The 26589-nt window shown below is 53.4% G+C and overlaps 2 protein-coding genes across 6 annotated transcripts in view; one reads left to right on the forward strand and one right to left on the reverse strand.

The window, feature by feature from the left end:
- The window catches only part of PTK2B (protein tyrosine kinase 2 beta), a 125603-nt gene extending 117330 nt beyond the window's left edge, over positions 1 to 8273 (forward strand). For all 3 annotated transcript variants that reach the window (XM_081238482.1, XM_081238484.1, XM_081238483.1), the window contains 7 exons: positions 2201 to 2347; positions 2584 to 2619; positions 2985 to 3009; positions 4412 to 4458; positions 5031 to 5168; positions 5427 to 5507; positions 7198 to 8273. In XM_081238482.1, coding sequence (XP_081094608.1) covers positions 2201 to 2347; positions 2584 to 2619; positions 2985 to 3009; positions 4412 to 4458; positions 5031 to 5168; positions 5427 to 5507; positions 7198 to 7413 — 690 coding nt within the window. In that variant the 3' untranslated portion in view covers positions 7414 to 8273. The remainder of the gene's footprint in view (positions 1 to 2200; positions 2348 to 2583; positions 2620 to 2984; positions 3010 to 4411; positions 4459 to 5030; positions 5169 to 5426; positions 5508 to 7197) is intronic.
- A 1800-nt stretch (positions 8274 to 10073) lies between these two features.
- On the reverse strand, positions 10074 to 20216 carry CHRNA2 (cholinergic receptor nicotinic alpha 2 subunit; the record flags this gene model as incomplete). 3 transcript variants are annotated; one of them, XM_081237756.1, is made up of 6 exons in its annotated part: positions 10074 to 10199; positions 11349 to 12357; positions 15449 to 15558; positions 18525 to 18569; positions 19008 to 19159; positions 20144 to 20216. In XM_081237756.1, 6 exons carry the CDS (start codon positions 20214 to 20216, stop codon positions 10074 to 10076), a joined length of 1515 nt encoding a protein of 504 aa, XP_081093882.1. The 3 variants fall into 3 exon arrangements, with proteins under 3 accessions (XP_081093882.1, XP_081093881.1, XP_081093880.1); XM_081237755.1 differs by having other exon boundaries at positions 19053 to 19225; XM_081237754.1 differs by having other exon boundaries at positions 19008 to 19225.
- Positions 20217 to 26589: the final 6373 nt, after the last annotated feature.

A 26589-nucleotide genomic window follows, 5' to 3' on the forward strand; every position in this document is an offset into this window, starting at 1 on the left:
GTCCGGGAGGATCCCGCATGCCGCGGAGCGGCTGGGCCTGTGAGCCATGGCCGCTAGCCTGCGCGTCCGGAGCCTGTGCTCCGCAACGGGAGAGGCCACAACAGTGAGAGGCCCGCGTACCGCAAAAAAAAAAAAAAAATCATTTGCTCCTTGAGTGTTATGAGACAATTGGAAGACATAGGAACATATCTACCAATGCATGTTAAAATATTTGGTAAGGTGGTGATCAGGCCTGGCGCATACTAGACATTTGAGCGGTAGGAATCTTCTTTTGGCAATTACAAAACTACACAGTGTTTTCTTGAGTCTGGCAACTCCTTCTACTGGTATTTACTCTAGTCTTCCTCAGTCCGTACATTTTTCTTATACCTGGAGATTCCTAACTCTATCTTCCAAATGTTTGACACTCAGTTTCTATTTGTCACTATTTGTCACTAGCCTACGGTAGACATGCCATTGTGTTTGCAGGTGTTGGCATTTAACTGAGGATATTTACAGCCTTAAAATCCCCTCATTTGGGGGCATCAGCTGTTGTGAAGTAAATCTTATTTATTTTGATCTATTCTATGATTATGAAATACTCTTATGTTCTGAAATTTGTTTTACTAAAATAAGATCTAACTCAGTAGCTCTCAACTCCAAGGGGACATTTGGTGACATCTGGAGACATTTTTGTTAAACAACTGGTGAGGTGCTGTAGGCATCTAGTGGGTGGAGTTGCTGTAAGCATCCTACAGGGTACAGGAAATCTTCCTCCCGATAGTGAATTATCTGGCCCCAACGTTAATTGTGCTGAGGTTGAGAAACCCCGTTCTACTATTGGTTACTTGGACCCATGAGAACAGGGACACTGCATATTTAACCATCACTGCCCTCCCAGCACCCAGCTCCATCCCTGCCACATAGTAGCTGCTTAATAAACAGTTATTGAATAGAGTAATGAACAAAGAATATTTCAGCAAGAAAATAACTTATGATGAGAAGTATTGTTAGAAACTGAGCAGTAATTGTAGCTGAACAAGCCTAGGAGAAACATACCAATGTAACTATTTTCAAACTGTGTGTTATATTCAAGTGTGTTTTAGAGACTTTGGTGGGATAATCTTTTTTAGAGGCTTGGCAGAGACTCTGCCTTGCTAAAGTAGACTGAGAATAATTTTTAGCATTTTATGTAAGTGACTTGTATGTAAACTGGCCAGTTCAAAGGAAAGGATCTGAGTGGCTTGCCAACCTGAATGTCATGGAAAAGTCCCATGCGCCTGGCAAAGGCCACCCCAGGATTTATGCAATCAAAAGAATGCCAATAACACTCCTATGTCCAGGAGACCCAAGTAATCTTGTGCAGCAGAAAAAAAGCAAGCCAGTTTAAAGGGACTAAGCAGATATTTATATAAATGAACCCTGGGGAAGATTGAGGGAAGAGAATTAATAGGAAAACATGCAACACCTTCTGTTTAAGAAATAGCAGGTAGAACTATGAATAGATCCAAAGCCCCACAAATGAGTTAAAACAGGGTTAGATTAATAAAGCTAGGGAGAGGAAGCATTTATTGCGTATCCATAGATCCTTATTTCTTTAAATTGTGTTCTTCACTTTATCTCTTAGCTCATGCGTTTGTTTTAACCTTTGGTTAAATAACCCAAGCTACTTTCTTAATAAAGAGTATATTGTAATAAAGAGGCGTGATCAGATGGGTGCATGCTGTCGCCCTTCCTCTCGGGTCCCAACCCCTGTGGACAGCTTTGGGGGAAAACACACCACTGCTCCTCGAAGCTTCCAGACCTGCCACCGTGGTCTTAGGTGGCGATAAGGGCCCAAGGCTCCCCAGAGGGCTGGCTTTGCTTTTCCAACTGTACTAGGTGATAGCAGCCATGACAAATGCCAGCTGAGAAGATACCATTAGGACAGTTAGTTGAAAAGAAAATGGTAGTGACAGATCATGTGATCGTTTGAAAACAATGCCTGTTAAACTATGTGTGCTTGGGTTTGGCATTTCACTGACACACAGGCGTGTGTTTGACGGACCCACAAATAACTGTCTGCATAGATGGCTGCAGATTTAAGGACAACTTTACAAGAAAAAAGCAGCTGGTGAGGCCAAGGCGTGTGGCTCCCACAAAGCTCTTCGGAGAGTCGTCCCTCCTGGGTGTGGGGGCTGGACTCACTGTGTCCTCTCCTGTCTCCCCGCTGTCCTCCCAGGAGGAGGACTTCATCCGACCCAGCAGCCGAGAGGAGGCCCAGCAGCTGTGGGAGGCCGAGAGGCTCAAGATGCGGCAGCTCCTGGACAAGCAGCAGAAGCAGATGGTGGAAGATTACCAGTGGCTGAGGCAGGAGGAGAGATCCCTGGTGAGCAGCCGCTGAGCCGGGGGGGGGGGGGGGGGGGGGGGGAAGGGACGCATTCCCTGCTGTGCTGCTGGGCACATTCCGATAACCGCGCTCCCCTGGGAGAGATGTCCAGGCCGTCGTGTCATTCTGTGTCCCCTTTCGCCTCCCCAGCTGGCTAGAGTGAGCGCTCTCCATTCATCCTTGGGGGTTTTAGTTCTAGAATCCTAAGTCCTCTGCTTTGGTTTCCTCCCCTGCAGGACCCCATGGTTTACATGAATGACAAGTCCCCGTTGGTAAGTCACCGGGAGAGGTCTCTGCCTTCGGGGGAAGGCCTGGGAGGGCCTGGCAGTCAGCGGGACCCCGGCTCCAGGCCTGCCCGTCTCTTCCTTTCTGCCTCTCACCTCGGGAGCACGTCTTTCCCCTTCACTCTGATCTCCACAGGCTCCTTCCCTGAGCTCACACTTGAGCTGCACCCTTAGCGCCGCCTTCCTCGGCCACAGGGCCCCCAGGTCGCTTCCGGTCAGGAGGTCCCCAGGTCCTCCTGCAGCTATGATCTCTAAACCTCTAAATGGACCCCTGGGGGTGGGGAACAGGCCAAGGAGGGACGTGGGTGGTCCCAGGGCCGCATCAGTGACCTGTTCTCTTTCCTTCCTTCCAGACCCCAGAGAAGGAGGTCGGCTACAGTAAGTGCGAGCGCCCTTCCTCTTGGTGGGAGTTTCCTCTTAACATCTTGTGAGCAGCCGCCATCCCTGCCCAGGGCAGAGAGCGGCAAAGGGAGTGTGTTTGCAATTGGAAGAAACGTCTGCCCTGGCTGAGTTCAGAGTGTGCAGAGAAGCGCAGTTTGGGAGTTGAGATCCACCACCTCCCACCCTCCACCCCACCCCATCCCCCTCCGTCTGCCGCCCCTGCCGCCTGTTCCCACCTCTCTGGGTGGCTGCATTTATTTGGAGGAGTTGGTGATCCTATCTCCCACCCACTCCGTTGGAGGCTCTAAAGTAGCTCCACCGTCTCTCCCAGGCGACGCGCTGCTCCTCCCCGGGCCCCAGGGACAGAAGAGAGAAAGAGGGCGGGGCCCACTGAGCCCGCAGGGTCTTTCCTGGAGCCTAAAGACCCTCTGCTGCAGGCTGGCCAGGTGGAGCTGGCAGTGAGCCAGGCTCTTCATCACCATGGGGTGGTGGGGCACTGATGACGATGGTGATGGTGACGATGGCAGCGACCAATGACAATGACAAGCACTGGCCCAAGGTGCTGAAAAATGTCAACTCGTTTAATCCCACAGCAGTCCTTCCTATATGACAGGTACAATTTCTTACGATGCCCATTTTATAAAGGACATGAAACAGGAACAGGAAGGTCAAGTGACTTACCCACAGTGATTAGCAGAGCTCAGATCTGCTCAGATTTGAGCCCAGGCAGTCTGGCTCCTGCAGGGCCCCTTGTGAGCGAACCCTCCCATTTGACAGAAGACAGTTAAGGGCCTGGGACTGTCAGTAAGCTGCCCCAGGTCACCCAGCTCCCTGGTGGCAGAGGTGAGAGTGGACCCAGGTGTTTTGATGTCTACTTCAGGCAGCTGCACAGGGCTTGTGTGTGCCTTTGCTCATCAGAGTGGGGGGAAAATAGCAGGCTGCTTCTACCAGTTCACTTCCTGGACCCCCCAAATGGTCAAAGCAGACAAGAGGGAAGCCTCACACATCTACTGCACAGAGGCTGTTGCACCTGGGTGGGGCTCCACGGACACCTGCTGCCTGCAGAATGGGCTTCTCCCTCATGACTGTCAAGGTCAGGGTGTCGGGGCCCAGGGTGCAGCAGCCCCGAGGCTGGAACACCCCCTGCTATCCACTCCATCTCTGCGTGACTTTGGCTTTTTCTGTCTTTGAAATGGACAATAGTGCTTGTCCCTGACTACAGAGGACCAGGGAGGCCAGAGGTTATTTTCCCCGCCATCGTCCTGGGATTCGGGTTTCATTTCCCAGGGTCCCCTGGTAGTAGTGGAGAGGGGCTTTGCTGGGTTATCAGCAGGTACGAAGGGAGGGGTCGGGGTTCTGAGAACACCCTGCGCTCACTGTCCCCCCTCCCCCCTTGCAGCGGAGTTCACGGGGCCCCCAGAGAAGCCACCGAGGCTGGGCGCGCAGGTACGTGCTGGCTCTGCTGAAGCTGGCCTTGTCTAAGGCCACACAGCTAATTCATAAAAAAGCAAAGGGAAGGCCAGTGCCCTGTCTCCCGTGCCCCCTCCCTGACCTGGAGGAAAGCTCACTGGTCCAGCCCAAGGAGCAGGAGGTGTGGCCCGCCTCCCTTTCTCCAGCCGTGCTTTGGCTCCCGGCACCCACGTGGCTCTGGGGCGATGCTGGTTCCTTCACTCTGGAACAGCGGTTCTCAGCCTTGGTTACCCATTAGAATCCTCTGACAAGCTTTGAAACCACGTGGCCCCCAGGCCCAGGGGTTGATTCCGTTGGTCTGGTGTGAGGCCGGCCAGCAGTATTTTTTTAAGATTCCCAGGCAGACTCTAATGTGAGAACCACTGCCCTGGAAGCAGAAGGGAGGGAGGCACCCCCAGGACGGGACCCTACTATTTCGGAGAAGAGTCTTCAGCAGTTGGGCTGACGCCTGAGTGGTCAGTGCCTGCCCGAGAAAGAATGGCTTGTGTGCCCCTGACTCGCCGCCCTCCCCTCGGGCCCTCTTGCTTCTCTTCCCCCGACCCACGCAGTCCATCCAGCCCACAGCCAACCTGGACCGGACCCACGACCTGGTGTACCTCAACGTCATGGAGCTGGTGCGGGCTGTGCTGGACCTCAAGAATGAGCTCTGCCAGCTGCCCCCCGAGGGCTACGTGGTGGTGGTGAAGGTGAGAGGCAGGTTGGGGCCGTGGCCTGGGGAGGCGGGCTGCTCAGCCCTGGAAGGAAGTGGGAGGGGCCGGGCATCCCAGGCCTCCGGCTAGGTGCCTCTCCCAGGAAGACCCTCATTAGAGCCAGGTGGTCAAAGGGACTCTAGTCCCAGGTAGCCTCGGCAGGCAGGCACCATCCCAGGAGAGCTCTTTCCCAGGGAGACGTGGCTTTCTCAAAAAGAGCCAAGCGGACGGTCGCCCCGCCCCTTTCTCTCCCAGAACGTGGGCCTGACGTTGCGGAAGCTCATCGCGAGCGTAGACGACCTCCTGCCCTCCTTGCCGTCGTCTTCGCGGACAGAGGTGAGTGTCCTCGTGCCAGTCGGTGCCATCAGCTGTCACTTGCCCCCTTCACCTGCCCCAGCCGTGTTTCACACAGGAGACTCCGAAGGGCCACGTGGGGCAGCCTCGTCTCTGCTGGGAGCCGCCAGCGGATGGCTCTGCACCGCATATCTGGGAAGGCACCACAAGGGGGGGCCGAGTTGGCACCCGGGGACCCGGCCGGCTTCCTAGGGCGAATTTCCTAGTCTAGGTCTCAGATGGTTGTGGTGACTTCTTATTGCGTGAGGACATGCAAAGGATGAGACACCCTCCTTTTTAGCGCCCCCTGTGATTCTCTGTCTAGTACCCTCCATACTAAGGTCAAGGTGAGTGTGTCATGGAAATAGCCGTGAAGGTTTCTTCAATCGATCATTTAATCGATTTTCTCTATTTAAGTGAGAAACGATCACTGAAAACCAAAATGGGGGTGTTGGTGCTCTAACTTTGAGATGGTCCCGGTGGTAGGCAGACTGATGGCCCGCCTAAGATGTCTACATCCTCAGAACCTGTGACTATGTGACCTTACGTGACAAAAGGGACTTTGCAGATGGGATTAAGTGAAGGATCTTGAGATTATGCATGTGGGTCCAATGTAGTCACAAGGGTCCTTGTAAGAGGGAGGTGGAAGCAGAGGTCTTATGAATCAGAGAAGGAGATGTGATGATAGAAGCAGAGGTTGGAAGGATGCCACTGCTGGAAGGATCCACAAGCCAAGGAAGGCAGCAGCCTTTCAAAGCGGCAAAAGGCGGGGAACAGATTCTCCCCCTTGAGCCTGCAGAAGGAACGCAGCCCAGCCGTCACCTTGACATTAGCCCCATGGGACCCATTCCAGACTTCTGACCTCCAGAACTGTAAGAGAATAAACCTGCGTTGTTTTAAGCCACGGCGTTTGTGGTAATTTGTTACTGCAGAACTGGGGACTGAGGCTGTGCCTCTGAACATGTGTTGGTTTTCTGTCTGGAAACCAGCCACAGGCTCCAGCAGAACACCGCACCCCCTGCCAGGCTGTAGCTTGATCCACCATCTCCCAGTGGTCAGCAGTGTGACACAGGTGACCACTGCATCCCACCACTGTCCCCACTGTGACCACGCATAGGGCAGGAGGGTCTGGGCATTTCCCGGGCTCCCTCTGGGTGGCAGCAAGAACCCAGAGGAGCCCCTGCCCAGGCTGTCCTGTCCGGCTTGAGAGCACCAGTCATTCATTTCACTTGATAAATATCTCTTGAGCGCCAAGTATATGTTCAGCAGTGCACTAGGCATGGGGATATGGCGGTAAATAAAACCCTACAGCCCAAACCGCTGTCCCTGATCTCTTGATTTGATGGTACACAGTTAACCAGTGAGTGAATGCACTTGACCCCTGACCATTCACCCACGTCGGGCCAGCATGAGGGTATGATGGCACAAAGGCAGGGTCTCTGGGGCTGGATCGGAGGGGGCTGGCGTAGGCGGGCTGGGGCCTGGGGTGCCCGCAGTGTCTGTCCTTGCCGACCTGGCCCCCAGCCCGCACTGGCCTTGGATTCAGCCCAAGCCTGGGTCAGACCCGCCCCCCAGAGAACGTCCGGCTTCCTGGGCCAGCGCCAGGTGGACTCCCGTGTGGCTTCCGCATCCTCCCGGCCTGCACGTTGCAGCCCCTCAGGGTCCCAGCCCCTCCCGTGTGCTTTTCCTACAGATCGAGGGGACCCAGAAACTGCTCAACAAGGACCTGGCGGAGCTCATCAATAAGATGCGACTGGCGCAGCAAAACGCGGTGACCTCCCTGAGTGAGGAGTGCAAACGGCAGATGCTCACCGCCTCCCACACGCTGGCTGTGGATGCCAAGAACCTGCTGGACGCCGTGGACCAGGCCAAGGTTCTGGCCAACCTGGCCCAGCCGCCAGCAGAGTGAAGAGGGCAACGCCTCCCGCCTGCGTCTCCGCCCCCGCCCGCCATGTCCCTCCCTGCCCCGGCCCCTGCCTGACCTTCGGTCCTGTGGGTCCCCCCAGGGGGGGTGGGCAGGCGAGGAGAGTCCTCCTTCCCCTGCCATTTTGCACGTCCCCTCTCCCCACCCCGTCCCCAGACTGTGCTGCTCAGGCCGCAGCTGGACAGAGGTGACTCAGGGCTGCAGACGGCAGGGGGTGACAAAGAGGGCTCAGAGGGAGCGTGGCTGCTGTCCGCCAGCCACTGCTGCCTGGCCTGAGGGGGCCACGCTCGGGCCCCTTGCGGCCACGATGGCTTTACGCATCGTGTGAAAGGCAGGCTGAGTGGGGAACCAAGCTCCTCCTTCTCTTTCCTGCCCCGCCCATGGAGCCCCGCCCCACGCCGTGCACAGAGGGAGGGGCCGGGCGGGGCTCTCTCTGGGGAGGCGGGCGGCTGGTGCCATGAGGGCTGGACCTGGCTTTCTTGTACAGTGTATAGTGGAATTTATTTAATGTGAGTTTGGTCTGGACTGACAGCCGTGTGTGCCCCTGAGGGGAGACCTGGGACAGTCCAGGGACAAGCTACTGGGGGTCGGGACACAGGAGGCTGTGTTGTCCACGTGCCAAGAGGGGAGGAGGGGAGAGACGAGGCCCAACTGGACTGGGACGCGACCCGCATTCCTCGCCCCCTTTCCGTTCTTCCCTCCCCGGCCCCTTCCTTCTCTTTTCTTACTTGTCTTCTCTCCCCGTTTCTCATCCACTCCCTCCCGCCCGTTCTTGTGTCTGTGCCGAACACTCTTTTACCTTCTTTCTATTTGACTTGTGGATGAATTAAACTTGTACCATTTGCTTTGTGGTTTGATTGTTTTGTTTGTTTGACCTTCGGGGCGGGTAACGATGACCTCCGGCCCGCGGCCCTGGAAGGAATCGACTGTGCTTACTTTGGGCGAAGATCAAAGGCTGAAGCCAGGGCTTAACCCCCCGGGGCATGCGGTGATGCCAGGGCGGCGCGCCTGACCCCCAGGCCTTTGCCCCCCGCACCTGAGCCAAGGGCGACTTTCTAGTGGGGTCCCAGGCAGCCCCTCCAGGGCCACACAGGGATGCCAATGGCACTCTCCCAGCTGCCATCAAATAGCCAGGGCTCTGAGGGGGTGCGGTGGTCCCAGGGGTGCTGGGGAGGGGTCCCATAGCTGACTGAGCAGGCCTTCAGCTTTATTTGATCTCTCCACTCACTTGCCAGTTGGGTGGGAAACGGAATAACAAGAGGGAACATCGCTGCATCAGGAGGTCAAGTCTGGGAGCATCACTGCTCCAGGAGAGCCAGCAGGGAGGACGGGGGAGGTTGCAGCTGCATCCGCAGAGCAGAAGGAACCAGAAAACAGAATGGCCTCTGAGTGGGCGGGTCGTGCAGAGAACTGAGGCAGGAGGACTGGGCCCGCTGTGGCAGGGTCCCCCGGGGTCTGTCAGGGAGAGCAAGTGGGGCTTAGAAGGAGGGGACGCTGAAGGTCAAAGAGAACTAGATGCTTGTCCTGCTTGGCTGCTCGTCCAGAGTCCCCACCCTGTCCGGAGGACCCAGTGCCGCATCTGTTAGGGCTGAGGTTCTTCCCTCGGGCTGGACGGCGCTGGGGCGAGGGACTGCGGGATTCCAAGGGGCAGGACATTCCAAGGGGCAGGACATTCCGCACAGAGCCGGTCAGAAGACATCGAGGGGCTTCGGGTAAGAAGGGCGGGCAGGCTGGGAAGGGAAGAGTTCCTGCAACGTCTCGGGGTGCAAAGCCATCCAGCTCATTCCTCTCAGCTCCTCCGAGCAAAGGTCCTGGATGCCTGGGGCTCGACCACCACTCACCCTGTGCGGGAGGGAGGAGCGCACCGCGGGCCTGAGTTGGGTCAGGAATGGCGGAGGGTGTCCTCCTGGTTTGTCCACGCGCATTGAAGCACAGATAGCGCCCCTGCAGACCGGGACTGTCAGTGCGGCCACACCTCTCGGAGGGGCGGCTGGTGCTGATTGGGTCTGCACGGGGAAGGCCGGGGGCTAAAGGTGGGCGAAGTCTGGGCTGTCACAAGAGCTTCCAGGTGGGTGGGACGGCCCAGCTACCTGTGTCCGCCCCACTTGTGGGCCTCCTCCTCCTCTTCCCCTTCCAACCTGCTTCCTCTGTTCCCCATCCTCAAGCCCACCTCAGCCTGGCTGTCCCCCCTTCCTTTTTGGGCTGTTCCTGAATCCCAAATGCTGTTCATAGCCCTTCCACGCCCCCGAGGCGCTCTCTCCCTACACACCCCTCCTTTGCGGTCTGAGCCTCCTCTCGTGGTCCTTCCCCAACCCCTGGGTTCCCCCCACCCGCATCCCTCACAGTCTGAATCCCAGGAGCATCTTATATATCTTCACGTTGTCATCACGACGTCGTAACCTTCTGCAGAGCAAGTTCCTTTTGGCCCAGCTCTTCAGCATCCAAACAGGGTTCCGTGCCCAGCAGATTCTCAGCACAAAGTACAATAATGTCAAGTGAATCATTCCAAGAAGGCTTCCATGTCTGGACACCATGGAAAGGCACCTGTAGTTGGATGGCGTTGACCCCAAAGGCATACTCCAGAGGCGGCAGCCGTTAAAGACGGTCAGCTATGCCACGTCTGGGCCAAAGCAGGTGATGTGGCATCAGATCATTCCAGCTAGGAACGGAGGGAGAAAGAGTCCGACGGTCCCCAGGAAGCAGACGAGGAAAAACAACCAGAGGAATATCCTGTCGATGACCATGGCCACATACCTCCAGTCCTCCTTCACCTGCAGGGGAGATGGGCACTCAGTGACCGAGGCCTTGGGAAAGGGGAGGTGTCCCGCCCGTGTGCAGCCCCTGTAAGAATGGCACTGGGGACAGCGGTGACGCCACTGAGACCTTGGGAGCTAAGGAGCGGGGGGTAAACGGGGATGTCTCAAGACTCAAACGGCCCTCTCCTAGCGATTCCCGTCCTATACCACCCCTATGACAATAGCCCAGAGCCTTTCCATAGGCTCTCAAGTTCCAGGTAAGGGAGGCTGGAGGGACACACAAGGTTCTAGAGTCACCCAGGGGCATGCACCCTCCCAAGGGGCCTGCAGTGATTTAAACGCAACACTCAGAAGTTACAAAATGGTGAAGACTTTGTGCCCCCATGTTGCCTCCCGCTGGGGGGGTAGGTGAGGGTAGGTGTGGCCCAGGGAAGGCTGGGTGGTGTTTGCAGGGGGGTTAGGGGCTTTGTGGAATTGGGGCTTACAGCCCAGGCAAGTGGATCTGGATTCCTAGCTGCTCCCGGATTAGATAACAATTAATTTGTCTTATCTACTCAGCAAGGCCACCCAGTAATAACCTCCTGGACTTTCTTTCATTCTTCCCTAGGTTGATAAGAAGGATTCTGTGACCCTGGGCAGTGGCTTCTTTACCTAATTATGCAGGACACAGCGGGGGGGGGGGGCGGGGGAGGGGAGCCCACAGGCCCATCCAAGCTTCCTCAGTGTCCGTGAGTGAACAGTGAAGTTCACAAAAATGCCCAGAGCCCAGGACAAGAAGGAGGGGCCCGTCAGGACAAAGGGGGAGGCTGGGCTGTTTGGGGTCTCCTGATGAGTTCCCTCCCCCCCACCTACAGGCAATGGTGGGAAACGGCCTGCGTGAGGATGGCGTGGGGAGACCCCCTCCATCTCTGTCCTGTGTCACCCAGTTAGGCTGAGCGGGGACATTCTTAGTGCTGTTCTGCCACCTACCCAATAAACGTTCTCAGAGCTGCCAGCTAGACCTTCTCCATCACAATTCATTCCAGACTCCAAGGCCATGCCTAAGGGAGATGGATCCTCGTGGAGGAGCCTGGGTTGACCCAAGCTGACACCCTGGAGGGATGGCTCCCTACAAGGCCGGTGGGGTCACCCAGGGGACGGGCCCCTCCCCCAGCCCCCACTCACTGAGGAGTCAGCATCCTCGGCCCGCAGGTGATCGGCAATAGAGCACACGCCCTCCAGTGCTTTCTGTATGCAAGGTGACAGCCGGGGCCCACCCTCCGGCAACGGGGCCTCCGCCTCGGGATCCGAGGCCCCTGGGCGCAGACCCCCGTGGCTGTAAGGGACGCCTGTGAACGGGGACGAGTGACCCGCGTGCGCCCATCTGCCTTCCTTCTCCTCGTCCGTCCCCTCCGCATCCACGTCGGTCTCCAGCCAGCGGTAGGAGGCGCAGAGCTTCAGATCCGGGCGGTCGCGGAGCTCCAAGGGCGGCAGGGGCCGGCTGATCAGAAGCCACCGGGACACGCAGCCCAGAAAGGCCACCCGCACCCAGTGGGGCATGTTGTGGCTGCTGGCGGAGCGGTGGTGCACGTTGAGGACGAAGACGGTGATGACGATGGACAGGGTGACGAAGATCATGGTGAAGAGCAGGTACTCGCTGATGAGCGGGATGACCAGCGAGGTGGACGGGATGATCTCGGTGATGAGCAGCAGGAAGACGGTGAGCGAGAGGAGCACGGACATGCAGAGCGTGATCTTCTCGCCGCACTCAGACGGCAGGTGGAAGACGAGCACCGTGAGGCAGGAGAGGAGCAGGCAGGGGGTGATGAGGTTGATGGTGTAGAATAGCGGCAGGCGCCGGATGACGAAGTAGTAGGTGACGTCGGGGTAGATCTCGGCACAGCAGTCGTACTTCTTGGTGTTGTAGGTGCCCGTGGCGTTGACGATGGCCCACTCGCCGCTCTCCCAGTAGTCCCTGAGGTCTACCGTCGGCTGCATCGGCACCAGGTCGATCTTGGCCTTGTCGTACGACCAGGAGCCGAACTTCATCTTGCAGTTCTGCTGGTCGAAGGGGAAGGAGGTGACGTCAATGCTGCAGGAGCTCTTGTAGATGGCGGGCGGCACCCACTGCACGGTGCCCGAGGAGAAGAGGTGGGCCTTGGTCATGTGAGTCACCACGAACTCCCCGTCTGCACTGCGGAGAGGAGAGGCGTTGGGGGGACCCTGCCCACCCCAGGCACCCATGCCGGACTGCTCCGGATACCACTCAGCAGGGGGACCCCAATAACACAGCCGGATTGGGCCAAGTTGTGGGGATTTGTGCAGGTAAGACTCCCCGGCACACAGACATCTAGAGCTACCTGAGTTGTCTTTCAAACACCATCTTTTTAATTACAAAAGTAGGAATTTTTAAGAATATAGGAAAGTACCAAGAATTTTTAAAATAACCACTATTAACGTTTTGACGTTATAGATCTGTATCTATACATATATGAGATATTTCTATATCTCATGTATATTTGATTGTCATCTAGATAACACATATAGCATTTTTACGTTTTTGTGATCATGTGGTGTATTTGTAGTTTGATGGCCTGTTTGTATTCATTTAACACGTTAGAGTGATTGTTTACATGAGTATTTTTTCTCTCCTCCACCCCCCCACCCCTGCAGATGGTGAGTAAGCCCCTCTGCTGGGGGTCATGTCATTTACACCTGAGGTTTTTACTTCCCTGCTCAGAAGACACATGACATCTTTGCTGGTGAAGGAAGACGCCATCCGTCTTCCTTCAACATGCATTTCTGAGCCAGCCGCACCCACTGGGGCCTCTGCAGGAGCTGTTGGTGGAGGGGAGACTCATGCCTGCCCTTAGGGAACCACGAGGAAATGAGCAGCAGGCCTGAACACCTACAACGCCAGGCAGGCGATTTGGCAACAGCACTATAACTACGGGGGAGGACTCCGCTTCCGGGGAGCAGGGTCACCAAGCATACTGCCATTTTAGCAAAGCCTTGACGGATGGTAGGATTTGGCAGAAAGCTGGGGGTGGAGAGCGGACCAGCAGAGCATCCTCAGAACAAGGAACAGAGGAGGGAAAGGATAAAACTCACAGTGTATGCTTGGACTGGAGGAGCTGCTGGGCCGAGTTGGGGGCGGGGCGTGAGTGAGGGCGGGGCCCGAGTGGGCATCGTGAGGACGCTTAAGGCATCTAAGGGCCCGTGAGGACGCAGGGGACACTGGAACAGCAGTGACCAGTCGGGCCTGAGTCCAATTTCCCCCTGAGAGGTGGCGCAGTGAGCTCTTAGGCCCTGCCTTCCCTCCCTCTCCAGTTCCCACGATCAATCCTAAAGACAGGGGAACCAGAAGAATACACAGGAAGAGGGACTTCCCTGGTGGCGCAGTGGTTAAGAATCCGCCTGCCAATGCAGGGGACACGGGTTCGAGCCCTGGTCTGGGAAGATCCCACATGCCAGGGAGCAACTAAGCCTGTGCGCCACAACTACTGAGCCCACGTGCCACAACTACTGAGCCCATGTGCCACATCTACCAAGCCCACGAGCCACGACTACTGAAGCCTACGTGCCTGGACCCCGTACTCCTCAACAAGAGAAACCACCGCAATGAGAAGCCCCCGCTCGCTGCAACTAGAGAAGGCCCGCGCGCAGCAATGAAGACCCAACGCAGCCAAATATAAATAAAATTTAAAAAAAAAGAATACACAGGAAGAGAGACTTCTTTTCCTTGAAGTAGTTCCAGGATAGAGAGTTAGGCTGGTTGGAAACCAGAACTTTGAAAGGGAGTTGCAAACAGATCAGGGCAAAAGTTTTTTTTTAAAAATTTTAAGGCATTTTTGTCATCATACAGAAGCACCACTAGATGGCAACATGTGCCCCCATTTTGAGGAAGGAAAGAAGCAATTCCCTGGGGTCTTCTTAACCTGAAGTGAAGTGGGTGGAGGAGGTACCCTTCTTTAAATGTCTGCAAGAATTTGGTTTGAAATTTTGTCCTATCAAAAGAATTTCCTGTTATAATCAAGTAACACTGGCCAAAGCCTTATTGGCAATCCTAAAACTCTGGGTCCTATCTGATGCTAGGACTTTGCTCCCGCCCTCTGCCAGGTGCACAGGAAGCAGAAACTAGAGGGATCCTGGGTGCAAATATGGGGTGAGGGGTCCGTGAGTCCAGTGGCAATGTTAGACCTTGCAGGTAATTCATGCTGAATGTGTGTTTACAGAGATGGCTCAGATGACAGGGCTTTGGGCCTGACCAGGACTGGGCAGTGTAAAGGGATCACCGTCACCCCCCTCTGACCTATCTGGAGACACCTAACTTCAGAAGTGGATCTGTTTCCCTTTATTCTATTGTTTAAAAATAGCTTTTCTAAATGTGGGTCAAATGAATTGGGAAATGCTGGGCTAAAGGGGTTTCTTGTCTGTACAAGTTCTAACAACATTTAAAATGACATTTTCCAAAGGACTGGGGCTGGGGTGCAGAAAGGGTTTTAATGACATACAATGTTATCTAAAATTATTTGACCACAGAACTATTTTTCATACCTATTCATATCTCCAGGAACTAGTGGTCCCTAGAGTCCCACTTCAGAAAATATTTTTAGGCAAACATCATGCCAAACATCTTTTAAGTTCTTCATTTCTAAATGAAGAATTACCTGATGCCAAACATGAATGAAATTATAGCTCTTTATATCTTCTATTTAAAAAAACCCGACTTGGTCCTCTGGGGCTCTCTTTAGACTCCCCTGCCTTTTACTAACTTCTAGTCATTATGTTCAAAGATTGGTCCTCTTTGGTTTTGAATACAGGGCAACTATAAATAATACTTTTTAAAATACCCATGCTTGATCCCTTCAAAGTTGTTACCCTGGGATGCTGCTTACCTGTTGCAACAATAATGCCATCCTGCAAAACTCCAACACTTAGGCATTTTTTTCACAGCCTGCACCAATCATATTTTTCAAATAATTCTCAGTGTTGGCACAGCTGTGTCCCATTAGCACAGCGCAGGCACTGATATGCAGTAGGTTCTCAATAAATTTGGGGTGTATGAGTGAGAGAACAAGATGAAAGAAATAAGGGAATCAAGAGAAAAGGTGAGGCGGCGAGGAGGAGCAAAGCAGGAGTTGATAGGAAGGCCACGCAGCTTGGACACAAGGGGGCGCACTTCCCAAGTGCAACCCAGCCTAGCCTCAAGTTACCCGCCCCTCGCAGGGAACCCCCTGTCCCAGGGGTCCCAAGGGTCCTCCACAACCCCAGCCGTTTCCTACTTGTTGTAGAGGACGATGTCGGGGATCCAGATCATTTCCGAAGGGACCCGGAGGGATGTGATGTTGCCGAAATCGGCCGGGTTCCAGCGCAGCTTGTAGTCGTTCCACTCCTGTGCGTGGGGAGGGCAGTCAGGTCAGCAGCCCTGCCGGGGGAGGGAGCCTCGGGGCAAACCTAGGGCAGCCTGGGGACGCCCAGCAGCCGGATTCTGATGCACCCGGAGCCCCCGGAGCTCCTCACCTAGCCCCACAGAATAGAAAGGGCCGCAATGCCGGGAAAGGGCCCTGAGACGGGAACGGGGAGTCCAGTCTAACATAATCTAGCCCTCGCTTTGCCCCCACTCTTGTACTCAAAGTCCCGGGCACATCTGGAGGACGGGTCACCCTCGTCCCGCCTCTGTTCTGCCACTGCCTAGCTGGACGACCCCGGCAAGCAGCCTCACTCATTCGTAGTAACTTTTTTTAGTGCATCGCAGTTTCCAAAGGTTTTTCACACCCTTTGTCTAGGAAGACCCTCAATGGGACAGCCGAGCAAAGAGTGAAGAGCAGGTGGAAGTATCTCCCCATCTAACAGATAAGGAAACTGAGGACAAGAGGAGTAAAACAACCCCTTTATCAGAGTTACGCAGCTGAGAAAGGGGAGTCACCCAGTGGATTTCCAACTGTGCTCTAGGGCGCCCCCTAGGAACCCTGTTTCCACCGGCTGGTCCAAGCGAATCTGTTTTCTCAAGCGAGGCTTAGAGGGAGGGTACGCTGTCAATAAGTGACAGCACTGGGGCTTGAACCCAGCCTTCCCTGTCTCCAAACTTGCCCTAATTCTAGGGGCCATTTTGCTTTTGTGCATTTGCCCTAAAATAGGGCAGTGATGTGCCCTTGAAAAGTCTGCCATGCGTGGTGCCTTTTCCCCCTAAGGATAGTCATGTAACACTTACACAAACACATCAACTGGCTAGGGATCCAGGAAGAAGTAAGGGAAACAGGAGTGTTTGCAGGAAGCAGGCACATGAGAGGAAAAGCACTGATCCAGCTCAATGGTTCACAAACTTCAAGCACTCAAGTCCCAGCTTCATAATTTTTGCCAATATATTTGCACTGCCTATATTAGCATTTACTTAGTATTTTCCTTTAACTTAGTTCATTATTTTTAAACCTACATAAATTTTTGAATTTTACGTCACTGAAATAACTGGAAAACCCACAGCACTTGAAACCATCCACTAAAATATAAATATATGACTATTTAAAAAAAAGGTTTGCGAGCCAACTAAAATCATCTCACAAAACTGCCGTTGGTACCGAAACCACACCTGGGAAGATGCTGGCCCCACAGTGGTGCTGATTGCTTTTCTGTAGGGGAAGGCTTAGGCAGAGAGAGGGGCCAGACTTGCAAAGTAGGAAAGATAAAAGTGTTGTTAAAATTGTCAGGATTTCTCAGGACATTGAGGAATAATTTTGAAAGGGATGGGTCTTCATAAATGTACCCCCTTCCCCCAGTCCATTGTCTGTTAAGTTTTCAGGTTCAGCCAACATTTGGGGGGCATCTACACCAAGTTGTGTTATATTAATCGGCAATAGATTATATTAGCCCCATTTTACAGATGAGCAAAGTGAGGTTCTGAGACTAACTTGCATGGTATCACAGGCTAATCAGAGGTGGTGCTGGTTGGCCTGACTCCTGCTCCAGTGCTCCTTCCTCTCCTCCCTACTGCAGTCCCTGAAGCCTAAGTAACTGGCCTATGGGGACAATTATGGCCACCCAGGTTCTAGGTCTGACCCTTGCACTGCTATGGCTTCCCAAGTCCCTTCATGGCTCTGCACCTCATCTGTAAAGAGGAGAGAATATATTCAGGCTGTTATAAAGCCTGTGTCCCCAAGTTCTGCCTCAAGAATGGCACATCGGGCTTCCCGGTGGCGCAGTGGTTGAGAATCTGCCTGCCAATGCAGGGGACACGGGTTCGAGCCCTGGTCTGGGAAGATCCCACATGCCGCGGAGCAACTGGGCCCGTGAGCCACAACGACTGAGCCTGCGCATCTGGAGCCTGTGCTCTGCAACAAGAGAGGCCGTGACAGTGAGAGGCCTGCGCACCGCGATGAAGAGTGGCCCCCGCTTGCCACAACTAGAGAAAGCCCTCACACAGAAACGAAGACCCAACACAGCAATAAATAAATAAATTTAAAAAAAAAAAAAAGAATGGCACATCAAAGAGGGCTACCCATCCACTGGCCAGGATTGATGCTGAGCCAGTTTCTGGTTAAGAGACAACAACTTCATTTCCTGTCTCTTGGGACCCTCGCTCTGGGGTCTCTGGGCCATCAGGTGAGGAGTCCGAACTCTCCTACTGGAGACAACAGGCAGAGAGACCCTGAAATTGCCTGGAGAAGAGCCCAGCTGGGCCTGGCTTCCAGAACCTTCCAGAGCCTTCCAGACATCTCTGCTGAGGGATGAACCTGTGAGTGAAATCATCTTGGACCCTCCAGAGCAGACCAGCCACCAGCCAAATGCCACCAAGTAACCCCAGGAGTCCCCGTGCAAAGCAGAAGAAACCACTAAAACTCCTAGCCATAAAAACTAAAGAGGTAATAAACTGTCAGTTGTTTTAAGCCAGTGAGTTTTGGGGTGGCTTGTTAGGCAGCGTAGACACAGAACACTCAGCATTCTCCTGCAGAAGGGGCCTGGGTCTCTGAGTGGGGCACACCTGGGCCGCCCTTGTCTAGCCCAGCTGCCCTCTGCTTCTGTTTCCCTCAGCTGTAAAATGGCAGAACTAAACCTCGCATGGTTTCCGGTGATGACTCGGTGAGCTGATCTGCAAACGGTAGCAGGGACGTAGGCAATGCCCAGTCCCAAAAAGGGGACCACGTGGCTCTCATAGGTGATATTCTCAGGTGCTGGACAGAGCCTGGCCGCACAAGAGCACAGGCCCTCACGAGAAGCAGTCTGCAGTTGGCTGGCCTTGGGAACATTTGCAACTCAGGCAAAAGGTAAACTCAGAATCATGCTTCTAGTGGAAGAGTCCTGGGCGGGGCTGGGCTCTGTGGGTTCCCACCCCGCTCCTGTCTTGCCCAGGGGAGGGGTCCTCACCTGCTTTAGCCAGACGTTGGTGGTCATCATTTGGTTCTTCTCATCCTGGCCAGTAGCGGGAAAGAAAGCGATTAGAGTGATGAACGAGCCCCAGAAAACAAGGTAGAGTGGGAGGGGCTTATTCAGGCACCCCACTCACCAGAGAACCTGTTAGGGGACACTGCAAGCCCAGCCAACCCACCACCCCTCCTGACACTGCCACCCTCACTCAGATTATCTCCACTGGGTCCTCTGGGCTTATGTCAGGTGGAACAAGCAGGGCAGGGCATTTAGAAAATGCCCTGCTGCCGGTCAACGCCCTCCCAGGAGGGGTTTCAGGGCTGAGAGCGGGAGGGAGCTGGAGCATCCCCAGGCTCCGAGGGGTGATGCTCTGACTGAGGTGGGCTGGGAGGGCTGGGGCTGGGGAGAGAACGAGGAGCCCCAGAAAGGGGCCCATGTCTGGGGCTGATCCCAAGGAGGCAAAGGATGGTAGGACAGACGCACCACGTCGATGAGCTGGGTGATGGACAGCCCGAAGTGCACGATCACCACATCCGAGGTGTTGGGCACTGGCCTTGCCCAGCGGTTGTAGCCCCTAAAGAGGTGTTGGAAGAGGCGGTGCTCGGCTTGGGTGGGGGAAGCCTGCTGCACGGTTGCTGTGGGACAGGAGGGGAGAGAGGGGTCTCCGGGAGTCCGTGGTGCTGGGCGCTTGGCTCCCTCTCCTGTCCGATCAGAGCCACTTAACCTCACTGCGCCTCAGTTTCCTCATCTGCAAAATGGGCGCACTAATCCAGAACCTATTTCAAAACACTATCGAGGAGGAAATATAATCATGTGTGTTAGAGCTTACAAAGCAACCAGCACATGGTTGGTGCTCAAGAAATGTCAGTTACTCTGTGACTGATGGATAAGGGGTGAAAACAAGTGCTGAGAGGTATGCAGAGCAGTGGGAAGAAGTCAGACAGGGGATGCGATCCAGCCTGGAACTGGGGAGCCCCAAGGGACAGCAACATGGGGGAGACGCCCGATTGTGTGGAGTGAGCTGCAGGGGGAAGGGCTTCACGTGCATCGTGCACTTGGCCCCGGGAACTTTCACTCCCATCCTCTGGTAATGAACAACTAATGCTAACCATGAAATTCTCTTCCATTTGGAGCATCTCGCCTGTTTATCCTCAAACCACAGGCATTTGCTCCTTCTCATCAGCTGGGCAAAGTGTCCCCAGTTGTCTGATGGAATCCTCTGTGTCTGATTTCACTGTGTTCTGCAAACAGCTTCACTTCTTCAGGGTTCTCCTGCCTGAGCAAGTCGAGAACTACTGCTCTAAAATTCAGAACATCGATAAGAACAGCTGCCGGGTACCAACGGTATCCCAGGCGCTAGTCACAGGCTCTCATTCCAGGTCACCACACCAATAGCCCTGGGAGGGTCACAGTGCAGTTGGCATTTTGCAGATGGGGAGCACTGCGACTCGGGGAGGTTCAGGCGACGCAGCGATCGCCCCCTCACCTTCCTGCGGTGGAACAGCTACATCCCCTGTGGCTCTGGCAGTTGCCACCAACCCACTTGCAGGAGTTTCCTCCCGGAGGCATGTGTGAGCTCACAGGTGTGACAGGATGCCCTAGGGACCATCCCCACTCACCTGCCGGGATCAGAAGAAGCCACCACAGCCCGAGCTTTGTCGTGGACAGGAGTGCAGGGCGGGAGGGGCCCATGGCTTCAGAGGAGGGGTCTAGCTGCCGCTGGACCTCAGAAGGAGGGCAGGCCGGACCTTGGCTGTGGGTTGAACCTCGGACCGCTTCCCCAGCAGGGCCTGGGGAGCTGGCACTGCGGAGCTCCCTGGGGATTCCACGTGGCTCCCTCTGACTGCCAAGCCTGAGTGAGCCCAGGAAAGGGTTCTTAGGATGATGCATCTTTGACACAAGTGAACCTTCATGCCTCACACCTTTGACCTCATGTGGGCCTCCCATCACCCCTAGGAAGGTATGGGGAAGGGTTATGATTATCTCTTTTATTTAAATTTTAAAAATGCTGATGTTCTAAAAAGTTGACTGATTTGCCCAAGCCACATAGTTAAAAAGCTATGAGGTCGGGATTCAAGCTCACATCTTCAGCTTCTAAACTATAACATGTTCAAGTGCTACTCAGTGGTGCCAGCTAGAAGGATAATTTTGTATGGGCAACTCAGCCAGTACTCGCCTGTGTTTTATAGATCTTAGCACCGTGACTGTCATTGCTCAGCCACGATCACGACTGAGGTCTGTGGCAGACAGGTGGTGACAAGGTACAGGTGCCCTACCCCAAAGCCAGGCTCACCTGGATCCAAGGTGCTAAGAGCTTCCTCTGTGTGCAGCTCACTCACCTCTCCTTCCAACTGATACCACGTGCACAAATCCCAAGGCTATAGTCTGTTTCACCTTTCAACCAAGGGCACTAAATAAAAGCATGTTTTTTTTTTTCCCCATTAGTGAGAACAGGGGGAAAAGAAATAGAAGTCCAGGCATGCTGAACTTGCATCGTATAAAGATCCAACCAGAGACATCCTGGACCCTCTGGAAGAATGTGCAAATGAGACTGAATTGACTCCAGCGGACAAATTCCTGCAAGATGCCTCAGATTTGCATCCCTTGTAATTAGCCCACTATGATAATTTCATTAATTTGTCACCGGAAACCAAAGGAGAAATTCTTCCAGGTATTTGACAGTGATAAAACTTTCACCTCTCGTTAGAAGGCTATTGAAAGAGAAAGAGTCCTGGACCCTTTGATCCTCTAAGTGGCCGGATTAGCAGGTTCGCGGAGGGGGGTGGGGCTGGGGGTACCTGCGGGCTGATGTCCCGGTTTGTAAAGTGGGTCTGGGTGAATGGAGTTCACAGGGAAACCTGTACAAAAAATATTGCATATGTAAAGGGCTCAGACGCCAATATCCTCACTGAGCTTGTATCACTGCCATGTACCAGTGTGTCCAGACCACCCTGCGCCCCATACCCCAACTCAAGTCAGCCTCTTTTGCCCACATCCTGAATCCTGGTTCCACTGAAGTCAAGGTGGTGTGGGCTGACTTGTTTGTCCATCTTCCTACTGCAGCTGGTTTTCAACTTCTCACCCCCATTCTATTCTTCTCATAAGCCCCACCTTCTCCATAAAACCTGCTTCGATTTCACCCCACACTTCTCCGCCATCTGGCACAATCCCAAGCATGGGAGTCATTGCTCCCCCATAACTGTCAACACCCCAAAGAAAGTCTCTTGATTGAGGAAATGACAGTGTCTTTTCTTCCAAATCATTTCATTGGAGATGCTTAGGGAAGAGCGAGCCTATTTCTAGCTTTTATATTTGATCTGCTCAATACATCAATTAATCGCAGAAGCTTGCCACCTCAAGGTTGGGTGGAATCTTAAAGGTCATTTGGATTACCACACCAGCTGATCATTTTCCTCCACAAATTCCAGCCTCAGAAAAAACCCGGCAATGAAGAACTTGCTGTCTTCCAAGTCAGTGAATAACACTGATGTCTGTTAGCCTTTGTTAAAGCATATAGATTATTTACTGAGTGAATAAATAAATGACAAAAAAGGAATAGTGGTAATAAAGACATAGAAGCAGATTCAATAAAGCCAATAACTCCTGAGATGGAGCCACCCTCACCAGTGGGAGGGGGTGACTGTTACTGGGCTCTGGACAGCCCCAGCAGGGACAACCAAAAGACTAACGTTTTTCTAGAAGCAGGCAACTTCCAGCATCCTGACATACCTCCCTCCTAAGTACCCGGAAGCTGCTAATCGGCTCATATCACTTTAAACTGCCCTCACAATGTCCCCGACACAAGCTCGGGGGCACCTTTCTTACCTGTGACCATAGAAGACAAGCCATTCAAAGAACAGAGTACCAGCCTGGCTTGGAGGTCCTGGTCAGCTGACCAAAGTCCCCGCAGAATGGAAAGGCAGGTGCGGAGCACAGCTGGGTGTCTTCATTTCCTGGTCAAACAGATGCTGGGACAGGACATGCCTTGGCGGATGAAGGAGACCTGACACTGAGAGTCATGTTGGCTTCCTGGGGGAGGGTTGGACAAGTTCTGAAGACAGGCTGCTGTGCCCAGGCTCCCAGCTCTGGTGACCAGAGAAGCTGCATGCAGGTCCTGCTGAGGAGGATGGCACGGAGAGGCTGGCACGGATGCTTCTGCAGGTAAGAGCCAGGCGGGTCCGCGGGAGGGACCGCCAGCTTGGCAGGCACACAGACTCATGCTCATATTCCCTCTCTCTCTCTCTCTCTCTCTCTCTCTCTCTCTCTCACACACACACACACACACACACACACACTCACACCCTCTCTGGAGGGAAAGAGGAGGAGCCTGTGACTATCTAGTCCTTGTCCAGTGGGGACCGACAGCAGATTGCTTGCCCTCTGTCTGGTTACGAAGATGCTTCGTTCTTTGCTCTGAAGGATCCTGCGCTCCAGGATCACTTCCTGGGTCCCCCAACCTCACCCATAGATGGGGAATCTCCTGGGTCTGTGTGTCAATAGAGCAGTACAGCTTTGAGTAAAATAGCACCAAGGACAGAGCCGCCAGTCAGCAGCCTGCGGTCCTGCTCTTCCCCTTCTCCCCTGCAGGACCCCGGCTCCCTCGTGCTGCCACCTGGTTTGGCTGCAGCTTGCCTGTTTCCTCCTCGGCCTCCTTGCTGGTGACCTTGCCTTCAATTTCCCAGATAAGGAAGTTCAGCTTCCTTCAAACCACAAATTGACCCTTTGCCTCCTTCTCGCCCGCATCAAATCAGGAGTCGTCTTCCTCCTGCTGTGCGTGGCGAAGCCTGGCGCTCTGATCCTGGCGGTGGCCCCATCTATCAGATGTCGCCCGGCTCTCTCATATCTTCCTCTCCCTCTCGCTCGTTCCTTCCCCTCAGCCCTCAGCCCGTAAGGAAGCTCATCCTCCATCCTAAAAGCACTCTGGGGTCTGCACCTTGCTATCTCATCTCCCACATATTGTTAACAGCCAAGGACGCAGGACACGACTGCCAGGGTTTAACTTCTGGCTCTGTTCCCTTAAAGCTGTGTGGTTTGGGACAGGTCTCTAGAGCCTTCTGTGCCTCCGTTTCCTCGTATGTAAAAGGAGGCTATGAATACTGGCTCCACTTCCTAAGCTTGTAATGAGGAGTAAATGAGTTAGTATAAACAAAGGGCTTAGAAAACGGAAATAATACATGATATATATGTGTACGTGTGTAAATATCGGTTGGCCAAAAAGATCGTTCGGGTTTTTGTAAGATCTTCAGAAAACCCAAACGAACTTTTTGGCCAACCCCATATATATGTGTGATATATACAAATAGGATATATATGTGCATATATTTACACATGTGTATATGATTGCTAGTAGTATCTTTTGAGAACATTAAAACACATAAAAGTAACCACCCACATTCCCACTATCCAGAATGAACAAATGTTCATATTTTACCAGATGTACTTTCATATTGATATATATGTATATCTGTGTGTATATAAAGTTATGCAAGTATTAAATGCATACAGAGAGAAAGCTAGGAGGAAGGAAGGAAGGGAGGAAGGAAGGAAAGAGGGAAGGAAAAATAATAGATTGTATCCGTCAGGGTCTTTGGTTTGAGCAATAAAAATCTACGGATTCATTTAAGCAGAAAGTGATTTTATTAAAGGGCAATGGGAAGTTCACAGGTGTACTTACAAAGCTGGAGAACCCCCCCTGGAGCACAGGTGAGAGCGAGGGGAACACCAGCCGGACTAAAGCCCAAATCACAAGCCGTTACCGGCATAGTGGGCCCTGCTGCTGCAGCAATGGATGCAAAACCTTGCACCGTCTGTCACTGGGACTGCTGTCCACCCCTGCTGCTGCCAGAATTAATTCTCCTCTATTCCTACTTCACTGTGTCACTAGCTCCCAATACAAAGGTCAGGATAAACGCATCTGATTAATCATGTGCTCATGAACTAAATGCATGGAAGGCTGAGGAAGCAGGAATCTGGGGATCTGAGCTTCTATGTGAAAGGTGGCTTCTGCCACATTCAAGGTGGGAACTTTCCCAGAATATTTGAAAGGAGTTTAAATGCTGGGAAACTCCCGCTAATCTTGCTCTTTGGCTCCTCCCACTAACACACACCCAACTTTCCATAATTACACTTTGAAAAGAATGCTTACAACTACCCATTCTGTTCTAAAATGCGTACCCAGGATTTGTTTTCATCAGGTATGGTAAGACATGCAGACACGGGAATGATTGTCACAGAGGAAGACGTTTATACTCACAGATCCCCAGAAGCAGGAATCATGGCATGTCACGTAGGGCCACATGGGGAAGCACATGGGCCAGACAGAGGGCAGGAAGGGAAAGGAGAAAGCATGGCCCAGAGTATGTATTGGAGTTTCTGTAGGGAAGGTAAGGCAGGACAGGGTAAGCAGCCTAGGAGTGGATAGTTTGAATAATTTTTGTGGGCTGTGGGTATAGGGGTGGTCTCCGGTGGTTCAGTACCTGGCCCTGGGGTGATTCAGTGCAGGGGAAATATTGGCCCGGTGTGAGAGAGAGGTAACGGAGATGGCCGGGGGGTGTGGACCTGAGATTGGCTGGAGGGTTTGTAATATGATGTCTGTACTCCCTTGAAGTCTGGATCACTGGGAAGATGTAAACAACTTTGGCCATTAGTTGCCTTGTTTGCAGTGGATGCCAAACCGACCAATAGTGAATCTAAGAAAACATAGTTAGAGCACTAACACAAGACAGCCATGCCTCACAGACACAAAAGAGCTCATCATAACCCCAAAGAGACAAAGTCTGACGTCTCGTCAGTTACTCCGGTTAGCTCCAAGTCTTGCCTCTCTAGACAATGCACTTTCTTGCTCTAATCCTGACACAATATCATCTTGAAATTCTGTTTCTTATGGAATAAACCATAAAGTCCATCAAAAGCATACTGTAGGGCTTCCCTGGTGGCGCAGTGGTTGAGAGTCCGCCTGCCGATGCAGGGGTCATGGGTTCGTGCCCCGGTCCCAGGAAGATCCCACATGCCGCGGAGCCGCTGGGCCTGTGAGCCATGGCTGCTGAGCCTGCGCATCCGGAGCCTGTGCTCCGCAATGGGAGAGGCCACAACAGTGAGAGGCCCGCGTACCACAAAAAAAAAAAAAAAAAAAAAAAAAGCATACTGCATATAAAGTAATGGAGTGGGCAGAAAATAAAATAGATTAAGAAGGTAAGGAAGAAAAGAAGGCAGGCACCGCCTTCATCATTGTAAAAGGTTAGAGTTGGACCCTATTGCTGAAGTGCTCACACTATGAGTGTCACCTATAGCGCTGAAACTATTGCTGCCGAAAGCAGAGGGTCACAGGGCCTGCACCACCCCTGCCAGCTGGGGACCCCAGCTGCTGCTGCCGCCCCAAAACTGCCAACCAAAATCTTTCTCCTCTTGCCCTGCTCACCTCACCAGCTCCTGCTGTAAAGTCTGGACTGGGTACGTCTGATTTGCTGAGCTAAGCTCACAGGCCTTCACCTGAGAACGTGAGCACTTAGCATTTTTGGATTCTATGGTCAGAGTGGCTCTTCCTTCTAAGATTCATAAGGTGGCTACGTCTTACAGGGTTTTTATTTGCAACCACACACATTTCTCTCAGTCTTATAAGCAGAAAGAGTCTTTTTTTGTGTGTGTGTGGTACGCGGGCCTCTCATTGTTGCGGCCTCTCCCGTTGCGGAGCACAGGCTCCGGACGCGCAGGCTCAGGGGCCATAGCTCACGGGCCCAGCCGCTCCACGGCATGTGGGATCTTCCCGGACCGGGGCACGAACCCATGTCCCCTGCATCAGGCAGACTCTCAAGCACTGCGCCACCAGGGAAGCCCAGAAAGGGTCTTATTATAGGATACTGATAACTCACAGAATCTCAGGGAGGACAAGAGAAGCAGGTGTGGAAACCACACAGCCAAGAACAAGGCAGTGACAGCAAACCACGCCAGGTACAATTTTAACAAAGCCATCACTGTGTCACCCCATGGGCACCATGCACTCCCAGAGCTAGACTGGAGAAGCTCCGTCTCAGCCTCCCGAGAGAATCTGAGATAGGAGATAGATGGT

This window comes from Mesoplodon bidens (assembly GCF_964165515.1).
Source record: "Mesoplodon bidens genome assembly, chromosome: 6".
NCBI lineage: Eukaryota > Metazoa > Chordata > Mammalia > Artiodactyla > Ziphiidae > Mesoplodon > Mesoplodon bidens.